The sequence below is a fragment of the Pelobates fuscus genome, chromosome 3 (genome assembly GCF_036172605.1).
Source record: "Pelobates fuscus isolate aPelFus1 chromosome 3, aPelFus1.pri, whole genome shotgun sequence".
Taxonomy (NCBI): Eukaryota; Metazoa; Chordata; class Amphibia; order Anura; family Pelobatidae; genus Pelobates; species Pelobates fuscus.
The window spans coordinates 202,065,116-202,081,924 of record NC_086319.1 but is presented as its reverse complement, the minus strand read 5'-3'; the positions used below and the strand labels follow the sequence as shown (position 1 = coordinate 202,081,924).

The following is a 16,809-nucleotide window of genomic DNA, read 5'->3' as shown; positions in this document are numbered from 1 at the left end:
TTTGCTATTTTATTCATTTAATTACATAAATAGGAACCATTGAAATGTTCAGGTAGCATGCATTAAACCTCTGTCCAAAGCACCCACTAAAGCCACAATACCCACATGTGTTTGCAGACCATTTGAGAAATAATTCAAATTATGTAGTACACAATAATAAATATCACCTCCCATGTTTTGTTTTTTTGGTTTTCTTCAACATTTTACGTTTACCTTTATTGTTTTGGAAAAAAAATACAAAAAAGGCTACAGTGTCAAATCTAAATCCAGATAATTACAGTGCACAATTTTATTTCATTTTCTTATAGATGTATTAGAGAAATCAATAAAAAATACAAATGACAACACATTATGATTTGTAACATATCCCAGTGTATAACTGAAGAAGTGGAAAGTTATGGCAACAGCTTTCCTTAAATAATGTATTTCCAAATTACCCCAACATTTTCTTAATTGAAATGGATCAAAATATACAGAAAATAGACTCAAGCATTGGAACCCAAATTTGCAGCACTTAAAAGAAGATTAGGTAGGTAATGGTTACAATGTATAGCAGTGGTAGGCAAACAACAGTTATCCAGCTGTTGATTAACTGCAATACCCATAATCCTTTGCCAACGTATGGTCTATAACTTGGTCTATGTAATTCTTTAACACCTGGAGAACCGGAGAATGCCTAGCCCTGCTTTTTAGCATATGTTGATATGGCCTTGATGAAAGTAAATTATTTCAAAATCCTTCCCAGTGAGAATGGCATAAAGTTCTTGTGTCATAACGCTAAAAAGAGGAGACTCCTTGTTGCAAGCTGTGCAACCTGTCCATGTTTTAATAGAAAGTTGACATGTATATTACTCATTAAATCCAATCATTACGGTGGTCCCAAGCTCTTTACAGGACAGTAGTCTAGTGATTTCTGTAACCACTGTAGTGATGAAAAGGACTTATTTAAAAAAACAAACAAAAAAAAAACACACTGGCCATTTATATATTATTTGATTTACTAAAGCATGTAATAATATTTTAAGAAGTGCAGTTGATCATATTACAGTCTCTTCAAAACTATAAAGGGAGTGGCGAAAGAAAACTGGCTCACGGCAAATAGAAAAAAGAAAGAAGGCGGCATTTTAACTGCTCCAGCACTCATAATGCCTTAAGAACACTGCAGGCCAGCAGTGCTGAAGAAGTTAAATCTGAAGAAAATTAGGCATATTGTTTTTACTTTTTCTGCTCACCCCATTCCCCTATCGGCACATGAGAATAGCCCTGTCCAGTCCATCAAATGCAGAAAGCAATGCTTTGGCGTCCGTTTTTCACACATTTATTGTGCTTTCCATGGCAGACAATTGGTGCCTATTAACTTTTCTCAAGTAATGGGGTGAAGAGGGTGATGGAGGAAGGTCCAATCTGGTCTCTAAGAAAGGTTTTCACCTGGGTCTCAAGTAGTGTCATAGGTGAAGCTGGCAGGATCTGCTTGCACACCAGTGCATTCTGGGATCCTTAGATGGTAGAAGCAGCGTCATGTCTTCCCCAGCTGTAGGACTATGGGCGAGTGTCTCTGCTTCTGTCTGACACAAGGTCTGGTGAAACTCTCCATAACAGCAGGACTTAGAGGAGAGAAAGAGTTGGGACAGCAAGGGAAGTCACAAAACTCACTTTGCTGATATGTTGATCCACAAGAACTCAGTCTGCTTTTTTAATAAATATCTGTTTGAAGAAAAGCAACATTATTATTGATGATATTGGCAAAAAAAAAAAAAAAAGCATAAGAAATAAACAAATACCCACACACTACATCCACTATAGCTTACAGTCATCAAATGCAGATGAAGGAATATATTGTACAGGTACAAAATATGCAATTAGAAGGAATGCTTCCTCAAATTATTGCAGAATGCTTACAAATATTCCCGGTGCCATGTATATGTAGCTCCTTTTCTTGGTCTTACTATATATATATATTATAGGAGAAGTGCAGGTTAGAATAAAACAAGGAAAAAGATGTATAGTGATTTAACCTCTAAACATATGAAACACGCCTTAGAATATCAAATCTAAGCTAATAAGAAAAAAAATTGTCAAAGTATCTGCTTTCTCAGACAGCTCTCAAACCGACAATGTAAAGAAAAAAAAATTGTATAAGCATATAAGAAAGATTTAGACTCATCAATATTTGTACTTTCTACGTAGTGGCATCGGATTAAGAGACTGTATAAAGGGATATTAAAAAGCTGTAGAGTATTTTGTATTTAATGTATTTTATAGATAATACATAACAATTTATATAAAAAGTAAACACATTGAAAATAAAAAGAGAGACTCCTATTTACATTTCTCACATTTGCTGCAAATCCCAGGAATTCATAGCTTGCAGCAGTGACCTAGGAGCTACTCATTGCATCAAGTTGGAGTTAAATAACTTGTAGCCAGCTGAAAGATAATCGCCCATGCAGTAACTACCCAATAGGAGGCTCTTACTTATTTGCTTAGTTAAACTTTGATTTGGCCAGGCAGTGTATATTATCAATTCTCCATGAGAAAACAAACTATTGAGCACAACTGTATATATGTTAATATCTCTCAAATTCTCACACAGCTCTCAAGACACTAAAACTAAAGTTGGTTATGAGAACAATACACATTGTTCTGTTTAGAAAATGACTTTGAGCTAAGGTTGCTTCCACACTGTCATTCTCAAAGTTCTGCCTGTGCATAACACTCAGAATGACAGGCGGATGCGTATTAGGGACTTTAACTTGTGGCTTGGTGAATGGTGTCGGGAGCAAGGATTTGGCTTCATTTTTCATGGTAGTTCTATTTGGAATGGAAATAAACTGTACAAAAAAAAGATTGCTTGCATCTTTATACAAAAGGGAACAAATGTTTTCAGTGAGCAGTTCAAAGGTTTTGCTAGGACGTATTTAAGGTAGAAAGGGCTGGGGAGGGGCAAAAGGGTGATAAACATCAATCCAATTGCCCCCAAAACAAGGATAGAATGTGCCTGTAGCAAGTGTGTTAAAAAATATGTCTTGTCATGTCTACCAATGCTCGCAGGTTAGGGAATAAAATCCATGAATCTGTGGCAATAATGGCAACTGATAGTGTAGATTTAGTCGCTGTTACGGAGACATGGTATAATGAGAAAAATGACTGGGACATAGCAATACCAAAGGTATCTTTATATAGAAAAGACAGGTGAGGCAGGGGTGCCCCCTCTATGTGAAGGATATCAAAAAAGCTAGCCTAATAAAAATTAGTGAGGCGAACATAGAGTTTGGATTCCGTTAGAATTTGGTAATCACACGGTAACTTGTGTAGGTGTGATATAGAGGCCCCCAAGACAAATAGAAAAGTTAGATAATCTACTAGTTGAGGATATAGCAAAATTGACAATAAGGAGGAACCTTATCATCATGGGTGACTTTATTCTTCCTGATGTGAACAGGAAAACCAAAATAGCTGCTATGAGCACCCATATTCTAAACTCCCTACTGGGATTGTCTGTAAAACAAGTTGTTGAGGAGCCAACTCGTAAGGAGGCCATAGTTAATGTAGTGTTAACAAATGGAGATTTGGTATCAGATATTACTGTAGGTGAATGTTTAGGATCCAATGATCACCAGTCAGTGTGGTTTAATATAAGAGTCACACCACACAAAAACAAAAGTTTTAGACTTTAGAAAAACAATCTTTTCTAAAATTACAATATGTGTAAAGGAGTCATTATCAGACTGGAGCAGTTTAAATGGTGTCCAAGAGAAATTGGATTATTTAAAAGTTGCACTACTAAAGGCAACAGAAAATTGCATTAGGCTTGTCAGTAAAAGCAAAAAAATTAAGAAGCCACTGTGGTAGTCCGCAGAAGTGGACAAAATAATAAAAACCAAAAAGTTAGCATTTAGTAATTATAAAAAACCCAGAGCGAGGAAGATAGAGAGATGTGTAACATTAGGCAGAAAGATGTCAATCAAGTTATAAGAGAGATTCCAAATCACACACAGAAGAGAAAATAGCACAGTCAGTAAAAAAAAAAAAGGAGGACACAGTTTTTTTTTTTAGATACATAAATGAGAAAAGTTAAGTAAAATAGGATTAGTTAGATTAAAAACAAAAGGAAGGTATGTAGAAGAGGATAAAGGTCTAACTGACTGTCTCAATTAATATTTTTGTTCAGTACAGATGAAAATTAAGGAAAGGGACCTCAGTTAGGAACAAGGACAAATTAGTAATTTGTTACATGTAAGTTTACAGAGGAAGAGGTTCCATTTCAACTGTTAAAAGTAAATGCAACTAAGTCAATAGGGCCTGATGGAATACACACAAAGTTATTAAAAGAGCTTAGTGGTGTACTAGCAAAACCATTGATGGATTTATTTAACCAATCATTGTTAACAGGAGTAGTCCCAGAAGATTGGAAGTTAGCAAATGTTGTGCCCATTCACAAGAAACATAGTAGGGAGGAGTCTGACAACTATAGGCCAGTAAGCCTTACTTCAGTAGTGGGAAAAGTAATGCAAAACCATGTTAAAGGATAGGATTGTTGAACATTTGAAATCACATAGATTTCAAGGGGACAACATGGGTTTACTTCAGGAAGATCATGCCAAACTAATCAAATTTTTTTTGAGTGGTTAACTAAAATAATAGATCATGGTGGTGCAGTAGACATTGCTTACCTAGATTTCAGTAAGGCTTTTGACACTGTTACGCATAGAAGGCTTATCAATAAACTGCAATTTTTAAATTTGGATTCCAATATTGTTGAATGGGTAAGGGGGTGGCTGAGTGATAGGCAACAGAGGGTTGTAGTCAATGGAGTATATTCAAAGCATGGTCTTGTTACCAGTGGGGTACCCCAGGGATCTAGACCCATTCTCTTTAACATTTTTAATTAGTGATATTGCAGAAGGTCTTGATGGTAAGGTATGTAGTTTTGCTGATGATACTAAGATATGTAACAGGTTTGGTGTTCCAGGAGGGATAAGCCAAATGATTTAGGTAAACTAGAAAAATGGTCAGAGCTGTGGCAGCTGACATTTAATGCGGATCAGTGCAAGATAATGTACTAGAGCAGCAGGAAATGCTAGCAGAATGCTTGGTTGTATAGGGAGAGGTATTAGCAGTAGAAAGAGGGAAGTGCTCATGCCATTGTACAGAACACTGTTGAGACCTCACTTGGAGTATTATACGCAGTACTGGAGACCATATCTCCAGAAGGATATTGATACTTTTTAGAGAGAGCTCAGAGAAGTGCTACTAAATTGGTTCATCGATTACAGGATAAAACTTACAAGGAAAGGTTAAAGGATGTTAACATGTATAGCTTGGAGGAAAGACGAGACTGGGGGGATTTGATGAAAACATTTAAATACATAAAGGGAATCAACACAGTAAAGGAGGAGACTATATTGAAAAGAAGAAAAACTACCACAAAAAGATGACATGAATTCTTAAGTCTTAAATTAGAGGGGCAAAGGTTTAAAAATAATATCAGGAAGTATTACCGTATATACTCGAGTATAAGACGAGTTTTTCAGCACATTTTTTGTGCTGAAAAACACTCACTCGTCTTATACTCGAGTCAGTTGTCTGTATTATGGCAATTTTCATTGCCATAATACAGACAAGGACCGGGGGCTGTCAGGAAGCTGTAACTTACCTTCACCGCAGCTCCTGTCAGCTCCCTTCTCTCTCCTCCGTCCGTGCAGCTCCCAGGTCAGCTCCCCCTGCAACTCTCGCGAGAGCCGCGGGGTCAGAGCGTTGCCACGGGTTACCGTGGCAACGCTCCGCGCGGCCGCGAGAGTTGCAGAGGAAGCTGACCTGGGAGCTGCACGGGCGGAGGAGAGAGAAGGGAGCTGACAGGAGCTGCGGTGAAGGTAAGTTACAGCTTCCTGACAGCCCCCCTCCTACAGCCCATCCACTGGACCACCAGGGAGTGAGAGCCCCCCTCCCTGGCCAGCTAACAAGCAGGGAGGGGGGACGAAAAAAAAAAAAAAAAAAAAAAAAAAAAAAAAAATAATAACATTAAAAAAAATATATATCACAATAATAATTAAATAATAATAATTAATAAAATGCCCACCCCCACCAATGCTCTGCACTCACACACACACACACACTGCACTCACACACACTGCATTCATACACACACTCATACACACACTGCACTGCATTCATTATATACACACTGCATTCATACACACACTGCATTCATACACACACTGCATTCATACACACACTGCATACACACACACACACATACACACACTGCATTCACACTGCACTCATACACACACTGCACTGCATTCATTATATACACACACTGCATTCATACACACACTGCATACACACTGCATTCACACTGCACTCATACACACACTGCATTCACACTGCACTCATACACACACTGCACTGCATTCATTATATACACACTGCACTCATATACACACACTGCACTGCATTCATTATATACACACTGCATACACACTGCACTCATATACACACTGCACTCCATTAATTATATACACACTGCATTCATTATATACACACTGCACTCATATACACACTGCACTGCATTCATTATATACACACTGCATACACACTGCACTCATACACGCACTGCATTCATTATACACACACTGCACTCATATACACGCACTGCACTCATATACATGCACTGCACTCATATACATGCACTGCACTCATATACACGCACTGCACTCATATACACGCACTGCACTCCATTCATTATATACACACTGCATACACACACAGCATTCATATACACACTGCATTCATACACACACTGCATTCATTATATACACACACTGTAAATAAATATTAAATATAATTTTTTTAGGATCTAATTTTATTTAGAAATTTACCAGTAGCTGCTGCATTTTCCACCCTAGTCTTATACTCGAGTCAATAAGTTTTCCCAGTTTTTTGGGGTAAAATTAGGGGCCTCGGCTTATATTCGGGTCGGCTTATACTCGAGTATATACGGTACTTTACTGAGAGGGTAGTGGATGCATGGAATAGCCTTCCAACTGAAGTGGTAGAGGTTAACACAGTAAAGGAGTTTAAGCATGCGTGGGATAGGCATAAGGCTATCCTAACTATAGGATAAGGCTAGGTACTAATGAAAGTATTTAGAAAATTGGGCAGACTAGATGGGCCGAATGGTTCTTATCTGCTGTCACATTCTATGTTTCTATGTTAAGTGCAGTCATTACAGAGGCCCACATAACCATAACTAAACAAACGGCTGTGACAAGACTGTCTAGATCTTGTTATGTTTCAAACAAGGGATGAGTAGACCTGGCAAGGCAAGTTCAGCTTTAACATACATACACCTAGAAAAAATGTTACGTGTATGATGACAACTATTCCTTATAAAAGTAATCTTTACAGTTAGTACTTAGATTAGGCAAGAACCTCTAGGATTGAGGCTCCAGTTGTCTTTGGGGCACTGACATCCAGAGTGTTTTATTCACATTGGTCTCCAGAAACGCTGCTGTGTTAAAAAGAAAGTTGCCCATCTGTATGGTTAGGAGTTAAAACATTTTTTTAAATAAAGATCTGTATATTATTGAAGCTATACTACTTTCTCCTCCAGAGCTCACTGTAGTGCAATCACATCTGATAACTTGTTTCCCAACAAGTTAACAGCTATCATGGTGCAACTGCTACCAGTTTAGCAATAGTTCTAGTAATCTTATCTGATGAATGGGAAATCTGCCAAGTACTAAACTGCAGGCCCTATTAACCACTGCTGGGTAAAGTGCTAGGGATATACTTCGCTCCCTTTGATAATAAAGGAAAGAGAAGGATTGGATGGACAACATTGTGATTTGGTGAGAGCTCCCTGCAGGATTTGCAGCAAATTTAGAATCTTAAATGGCAATAATCCCTTTAATTTTATCTATATAATGCATTATAATAGTTTCTTCTAATATAGTACGTATCTTTTTGTACTTTAGCTCTATCAGAAATCAACACTAAGTTGTTCTTTTTCTCAGTTCCATGTGTTTTGAAACATACCCACAATATAAGCACATTTTTAACCCCTTAAGGACACATGACATGTCTGACACGTCATGATTCCCTTTTATTCCAGAAGTTTGGTCCTTAAGGGGTTAAAATAGGTTTTATTAAGGTCAGTTTGCTTATTGACTAAGTGTGCACTGGCTCTAGTATCACAACTGCTTCTGTTATTAAGCAATATAACCCTGCATTATGCATTTCTTAAATTTCACACACTTCCTCACCATTGTTTTTAGCTGACATATAGAATTGAGCAGATGAGTGACTAAACATGCTGACTAAAGACTGACTAAACATGTTTTCATTTTCTCTGTCCAGTTCACTTCCTCTCCCTGAACAGTTGCTTGTTTTTAACTTTTTATTATAACTATAACTCTCTTCAGATGAAGAGAATTTGCCTACAACAATAATGGCTAATCTATGTTTCGCTAATATCTATTTTGGCCATACCGACTGGTTACAAAAGAAACCCAACACTCACTCATATATAACAATATCTGTCTATGTTTGAGGGTACAATTGACCTGGTTTTGTTTTCCAAGAGTATCTGGTCACTGATAAATTGGTGACACAAGAAAGACACCTGCACAGGTTAAAACCTTGCACTGTGTATGATCACATACATTTGAAGTGCTGATAGCTATGCTGGATCCACAACAGTTGGAGAGCTAAAGGTTACCCATCATTAATCTATAGTGAAAAGTCTCAGTAAATATGCATTACATATAGAGAGTGCTTTAAAGGAACACTATAATCAACCAGTACACTTTTTGAGAAACTGCAATAATTACACAACAGGACTAAGACTGCCTCTTGTGGCTGTCAGACACTTCCCGATTGTCAACATACTTTTGGTCCCCTAAATGGCACTCTGCATGAGGACATCCAGGGTCCATAAAATCCCCATAAGAAAGCATTCAATCAATGCTTTCCTGTGGGAAGGGCCTAATGCACTTGCAGCAAATGCACATTAGCCACCCCCCCTTTGTAGGAGGAGTGCCGACTCAGCACTGACTGACATCAGCGCTGGAATTGGTTAAGTGACTAAAGGTGTGTGGGGAGGGGGACACCTCTAGAGTATTAGGAATACAGATTTAATATTCATATTAAGTAATTAATAGTAAGTGTTTATTTTGGCCTGTTAAAAATATATTTTGAAGCATATTGTGTATTTATATAATATATTTTGTTTAACTGTAATGTTTGGGAGCTACCAATAAACAGCACCTCCAATCTAGTTAAAGGGACACTATAGTCACCTGAACAACTTTAGCTTAATGAAGCAGTTTTGGTGTATAGAACATGCCCCTGTAGCCTCACTGCTCAATCCTCTGCCATTTAGGAGTTAAATCCCTTTGTTTATGAACCCTAGTAACACCTCCCTGCATGTGACTTGCACAGCCTTCCATAAACACTTCCTGTAAAGAGAGCCCTATTTAGGCTTTCTTTAAGTTCTGTTTAATTAAGATTTTTTTATCCCCTGCTATGTGAATAGCTTGCTAGACCCTGCAAGAGCCTCCTGTATGTGATTAAAGTTCAATTTAGAGATTGAGATACAATTATTTAAGGTAAATTACATCTGTTTGAAAGTGAAACCAGTTTTTTTTTCATGCAGGCTCTGTCAATCATAGCCAGGGGAGATGTGGCTAGGGCTGCATAAACAGAAACAAAGTGATTTAACTCCTAAATGACAGTGAATTGAGCATTGAAATTGCAGGGGAATGATCTATACACTAAAACTGCTTTATTTAGCTAAAGTAATTTAGGTGACTATAGTGTTCCTTTAAAAGTAAATTAAAAGTGGTGCATTCACTGAGAACACATGTTAAAAGGTAGAAAAGAAATGATGTTCACTATCATATGAAAGTAATATAATTTTTTTTAATGTTAATATGACTTGCAAATAATAAAAATATATAAAGAAATATGTAGTTGTTCTTATTTATTTATAATGCCACAGCAAGTCTGTTGTGAGCAACATAGTTCCTGCATTTTTAAATTTTTGTAAAACAAGAACAAATTACCTACAATGCTACACAATGCATTACCTGCAATGCTACACTTTGGGGCTTATTCAACTAACAGTGACTATCCGTGAACTGAAAAACGAATTCTAATATTTAGGGGAAAAAGGGATATTTCAGAAAATATCACCAAAATGGCAAGAGTGATGGTAAGGCCATTTTAGCCTGAATGTTCAGCTGTATTTTCAGTTCACTTTAATAAAAGTGCACTTTTACTTTCACTTAAACTCTGTCATATAAAAGATCACATAATCACACGCATCATCAACAAAGCATCTAGTCTGCTCCTGCACTCTTAAGTTGAGATGCTTTATTACTGTGAATGTTATTTTATGATTGTTATGTGGTGCCACTTGACAGTACCTCACTCAGGATGACCCAAACAGGAGAATCTGTCTGGATTGAAAGACGCAATGCCTCCAATGGGCCAAATGAAGAATCTACTTCACCTTCTGCTATACCCTTGGTAAATGATCCTATGGAGAGAACACAACAGCAAATAAAAACATTGCAAACCAGGAGAGGAAGAATGTATATGAAAAGGTAGAAAAACAGCACAAACAGTACAAGATGTAGAAAACACGTCGTTTTTATTTGATTAAAAATCAATCTGCAGGGATAAAGCACACTTTACCAAGAATAAAAAAGTACAATTTTGTATGACCACTTCTGACCATGCCATGTGCATTCTACTTATATTTCTTAGAGATTCCACATCCACAACTACTGTATGACTGGGACTGACAAACCAGAGGACACCAGATTCACAGAAAATGCTCCTGGTGGTACTTAACTATTTAAGTATTTTAATGTTTATTTTTTTAATGGGTTTTATAAAACACATTTAGACAATGAGGTACATAGACAATTTAACAAAGACATTAAATACATATAATATGTTTTAGTATATTTCTTGCATATAACACTTACGTAAATGTATTTAAACACAGCATATCAGTTGAGCTATTTGAGCTTAAGGTTCGAGCAAGAATCTTCTAAGGGATCTCCTTTATTGTGTTGATCCATTCTGAATAATTGGAAGTATGGTTTAGATCAGTGGTAGTCAACCTTTTTCTACCTACCGCCCACTAATGCATCTTTTTGGCTGAAAAAAATTCCTTACCGCCCACCAGTTTGGGCGCAAATGCAGAATATTTTTTAGAAAGGAGGGTGTTTAAAAAAAAAAAAAAAAATGAAATAAATGTACGTACATTTATCTTTTTATTTCTACTTAATGCAGGTTTATAAGGATTTTAACTTTATAAAGTTTAATGAGAAAACAAAGTAAATTGAAATTACCTTTACTAGTGATTAACGAGATCCTTGAGGTTGATGCTGCGAGACTAAATATTTGATATCTGGTTCAATTCCCCTCCCCACCTTTTTTCCCCTTTTTTCTATTTTTTAACCTTCCTTATAGCAATGCCCAGTAGGAAGGATGAGCTAGGTAGCCCACTTACTATAGTCCACTATAACAGACTGACACACACACGACACATACACACACAAGACACGCACACACACAAGGCAAACAGACAGGCACATACATACAAACATACATAGACACACACATAAGACACACACACAAGACACACACACACACGGCACACACACACACACGGCACACACACACGGCACACACACACAAGGCACACGCACACAAACATGCACATACATACAGGCGCACACACACAAGACACATACATACAAACAGACAGGCACAAATACATACACACACACACATAAGACAAACAGACACACACACATAAGACATACATAGACACACACACATAAGACATACACACGACATACATACAAAGACACACACACACACACATTATATTTAAGTCACCCTCCTGTTTCCTACCTTTAAGGTGCAGGAGGGTGACTTTCCCTGGGGTCCAGTGGTGGCTCAGGTGGATGGGAGTCAGAGTTCCCACTCTGACTCCCTGGTGTTCCTCCCGCGCGGCTTTCAGTTTTAGCTGGGAGGAGTGACCGGGGAATCATTTCCTCCCAGCTCTGATGTCATCACAGGGGGCCCGGTCAGCGCTGGGCGCTTTAACAGCGCGACCGGGCCCCCTTACAATCCGCATTCATCGGGTGGCCCTGACAGCATGGGCCACCCGATGGACACTTTGGAAGGCGGCCCCGGCGGTTTACCGTGCGGGCCGGAGCTGCAAATGGTCACGGTGGTACCCAGTCGCACGGGTACCGCCGGCTCGCACCCGCCCGCACTATCAACCTGGAAATCCCTACCGCCCACATGGAATCCTGAAACGCCCACTAGTGGGCGGTAGGGACCAGGTTGACGACCCATGGTTTAGATTGATGTTTAAATAGGCAACTCCCTTCTCCATTTCCAGTTGGTAAAGAAGTTGTTTTTTGTATTGGAGAAAGGTTGGTGTTCAAATTTGTTTCCAATGTCTCGCAATTGTTATTTTTTCAGACATGAGACAGTGGAGAGTTAATATTTGTAGACATTTTGAAAATGTACGCTAATTAAGGTGGAAAAGGGCTGTTTCAGGGGACTTTTTTAGTTTAATCTTTAAGACTTTCAAATTAAAATTATTATCAAATCCCAAACTACAGTTATTCTTGGGCAATTCCATCATATATGTAGCATTGTACCTTTGTGAGCTAGAAATATCCAACATAATGGCGAATTTGTTGGGGATATTTTAACCAGTCTAGTTGGAACTAGGTAACATCTTTGTAAAACTTTAAAATGAGTTTCTATAATATTAAGAACACCAGTCCTCTTCTGTAAATCTTTTATTCTGTTTTTTTTTCCCATTTCTTGTTTGCGGGTGTTTCTTTTTGTAAATATGATTGTCTTATTAATTCTTTGGCTATTGAACTTGCTGCTTTGACCACTCTACCATTGAAGATTTTACATATTAACTTTTTCTTATCTCCTATCTTTAGAAGATGTTCGTTCAGAAAGCTTTTTACTCTCATATAAGTAAAAGTTTCTTTTTCAGAAATACCTAGTTTTAATTTTAGATTGTCTTATGTCATTAATTTTGAGTTAAGGAAAAGGTCTTTGTGACAAACTCCCCTTTTCCTGTGAGTTTGCCACGAGTTTTTGGAGGGGCCTGTTTGCCAGCCTCTTGCCCCAGGACTGTGGAAAGGCTTTGTTTATGCCTTTTCCCCTCTACGGTTCAGTATATGGGGCTACCAAATGGATTATGCTTATGGGGTTCGTTTACCGAACAAACAACTGAACAGTCGGAACACACGCAATTGGAGTGTACAGCCTATTTACCTCCCAGACTGGTAGTTAATAGCAACCAAATTGACGAATGGCTGGGTGGTCGCCATTCGTATAGTCGTACACGTGGCGGCGGCCACCTTGTTTAGTCAAACGCGTCCAGCTGTGTTTTGTTGTCGAGCGCATGGAACTAAAATCGGACACTCAACGACACGAACACCGCTGGGACTTCCACCTCCAGTTAGATTCGACTAGAATTGCACAAACTGAGAGCCGTTCAGTAGAAATAATCTAACGAACCAGATACACTCACTGACTGTGCACGAATGGCTTCGTTAGACTATTTGAACGTTACTTTGACTGTTGAAATAGGTGATTTTTGGATATGTTGTTCACCCAGATCAGGGCTATCAGGGGATGTGACTTTATCGGGATATGCTGTGTCTTGAGGTACTTATGGGACTTTGTAAAATATGTGGTTTTTCTGCCTGGAGATAATTGAGTTATTACAGTATCTGGCTCAATTATCTCACAGGCAGTGAAGAGGGAATTATCGGTTTGTATTGGGAGTGTCACACTTTGTCACTGTATTATTATTGGCTGTAACTTTGTGTCCCTGTCCCCCACAAGGTCCATGGGGGAGTGCCCCTTGCATGGGGACTTGCATAAAAGGCCAGCTGTGACTTCCATTAAACACACTTGTTTTACCCTTCATGAAGTCTAGGCTCATGTTTGGCAATTGGAGAACTACATTCACTCTGGGGATTGCTATAATTACTATACTCCCCTGAGTATAATCACTAAGCTCTTGTAAGAGCTGTTCCTGCTATGCTCTCTGGACTAGGAGAGGTCTACCTACTGGAAACTGGATCCTGGTCTTGGGTACAGGGTGGGTGGAAGATGGCGAGACCCCAACCAAGCTGCGGTGGTTCATGGAGTTTACGGTGGTTATGGTGTTCCAGTGCAGTGCCTATGGTACTCAACAGTACAAGGAAGCAGCAATTGATGGAGGTACCCGGTCGGGGTGCCAGGCAGTCCGTCGCAGTCTTCTATAAGTCTTCCAAGGTCCAAATCTGGCATTACTCTTTCTAGAATAAATTTGCTCCTACGATTTTTTTGAAGGAATATTAAGATTTTTTTAAAATAAATTGCCATTCTTCTAAAAGATGATTTAAAACCCTTGCGTTAAATTCCCTTGGTTGATGGTCTACATTGCAGAGGTCATCCCATATCAAAATTGATAAATCTCTTTCTTCAGATCTATATGATTCTATTTTAAACCAGACCAGCTCCCTTGAGTTGTAAATATGAAATTTATGAATATGGATAAGTATGTTGGCCCAATAAATCTCTCTTATTAAGGGATATCCCATGCCTCTTCTATTACTTTTTTTTGCCAAGACCTGTACCTTAATTCTTGGGATCTTTCCTTTCCATGTAAAGTTAGAAAAGGAAAGCTGAGTCATATCCAACCAGATTTTAGGGAATTTTAATGGAATCATATTAGAAAGGTATGCCCATTTGGGGATAATATATGTCTATCATGTTGGTTCTTCCCCACCAGGAGATCTCCAGGAAACGCCATTCTTTTAGAATACTATTGATATATTTCATCAGTTTCAAAACATTAGTTTCCACTATGGATTTTGGGTTTGCCGATATAGTTATTCCTAGGTGCTGAAATTCTTTCTTAGACCAATAAAAATTATATTTCTCTTTTAGACTTTTTAGAGAAGAAGAATTTAAGTTTATAACTAAAGTTGTTGTTTTGTGTATATTAATTTTATAGTTGGAGATATCCCCATTTTTTTTTAAACTTAAATGAAACAATGAATGAAATAGAATCAACAATAGAAATCAAAACATCATCTGCGTACAGACAGATTTTCATTTCAGATTTACCTATAGACATACCCTTTATTTCAGTATTATTTCTAATGCTGATCGCAAACGGTTCTATTGACAGGACGTATAAAAGAGGAGATAGAGGGCAACCCTGTCTCATCCCATTTGCGATCTCAAACCATTCTGTACAGAAATCTTGGCCCACTATTGTAGCGGTTGGGCATGTATATAAGGCCCCAATAGCATTCACTATCCATCCTTCCAACCCAAATGATACCAGGACCTTCTTTATATATCCAAATCCGACCCTGTCAAAGGCCTTTTCTGAATTTCCTGACAGGGTCAGAAAGGGCGTCCCTAAGGATTGTACGTGCTCTAGAACATCAATCACTCTACGCGAATTGTCACTAGAGTGGCTGCCCTGGACAAAGCCTATTTGGTCTTTGTGGATCAGGTCAGAAAGGAGTGGCGTTAATCTTCGAGCTAGGACTGAGGCATAGATTTTTATATCTGTATTGATTAATTAAATTTTATATCACAAATAGCCTTGATATACCAAACAAACAACATATAAAGCAAGACAACAGAAAATTCTGTATGTTAAAAAACATCATACAAAAAAAAAAAAAAACACCTGCAAGTGTTGCAGCGGTTATAGGTTGGAGTTCGGAAAATCTCCAACTTCAAAGTATTAAAACGATACCCACGGGGAAGGAACAAGCTGGTATTTCTTCATAATATTCATACTAGTTTATAGGCAAGCCTCTTACTTATTTAAGTATTTTAGCTAATTTGTTTGCATCTCTTTCTCTATGTTTCAACTCTCTCCTTGCCCAATCTCCTCTCCTAATTGGGTGCCTCTTCTGTCCCCTTTTCAAATATCAAAAAGGAAGGCGCCACGCGTAAGGGAGGGAGAGAGAAAGAAGAATAAAAAAATAAATAAAACTTATCTTGTGATTACAGAGGATTCTCAGTTGTGTACATTTTTTCAATATTAATTAAGTTATAATTTTCCCATAACCCCTCTAATTCTTTTCTGCTTCTTTATTTGTGAATAAATCATAGTTTATTTATAATTGCCATTTTATTTTGTGGTTCTATGTGCAAGAGGGATTTTTTTTGTGGATACATTCCCTAACTTCGTGGTTTAACACCTAATATCCTATTGTTTTTAAATGTGAGTGAGTCTATATCTATGATCCTTATTAGTTTAGTGAAATTAATCTGTGAAAATCAAACTTTGTTTTCTCTTATCTTTCCCCTTATATCCTTCTCAATCCTCTCATCTCTCTTCTTTGTACTTCTCTTACTAATATTTAAACAAGTGCTCTTGTTCTAATTTCTGTGAATATTTACAAAAACTAAGTGAATCTATCTGTTGTTAATTTATATTGTATATTCAACCATTATATGACTCTTATAGAGAAAGAAAAAGAAATTCCCTTTGTTTTTTGCCTTCTCTCCTTTACAATTCAAAATGATCTGAGATTGATGGAATTCAACCATTCCCTTGCCGCATCATATGTCTTGAATGTTTGCCAGTCATTGCCGTGCAAAATCTGAAGTGAAGATTGGTGTCGTCATCTGAATTTTAAGCTACGTTTTTTTCAAAGTCGAGAAGATTGGAGAGACGTGTATTATATGAGATATCTGGGAGAGAAAATATATTCCTGAATTTTTCTTCAG

General features: G+C 37.8%; 1 protein-coding gene across 1 annotated transcript in view; it reads right to left on the bottom strand.

The window, feature by feature from the left end:
- Positions 1 to 254: 254 nt before the first annotated feature.
- The window catches only part of MGAT4B (alpha-1,3-mannosyl-glycoprotein 4-beta-N-acetylglucosaminyltransferase B), a 399,376-nt gene continuing 382,821 nt past the window's right edge, over positions 255 to 16,809 (bottom strand). Inside the window, exons 14-15 of the mRNA XM_063447906.1 lie at positions 10,431 to 10,543; positions 255 to 1,704 (exon numbers count right to left, since the gene is read on the bottom strand). Of these exons, the coding sequence (XP_063303976.1) occupies positions 1,681 to 1,704; positions 10,431 to 10,543 (137 nt within the window). The 3' untranslated portion in view covers positions 255 to 1,680. The remainder of the gene's footprint in view (positions 1,705 to 10,430; positions 10,544 to 16,809) is intronic.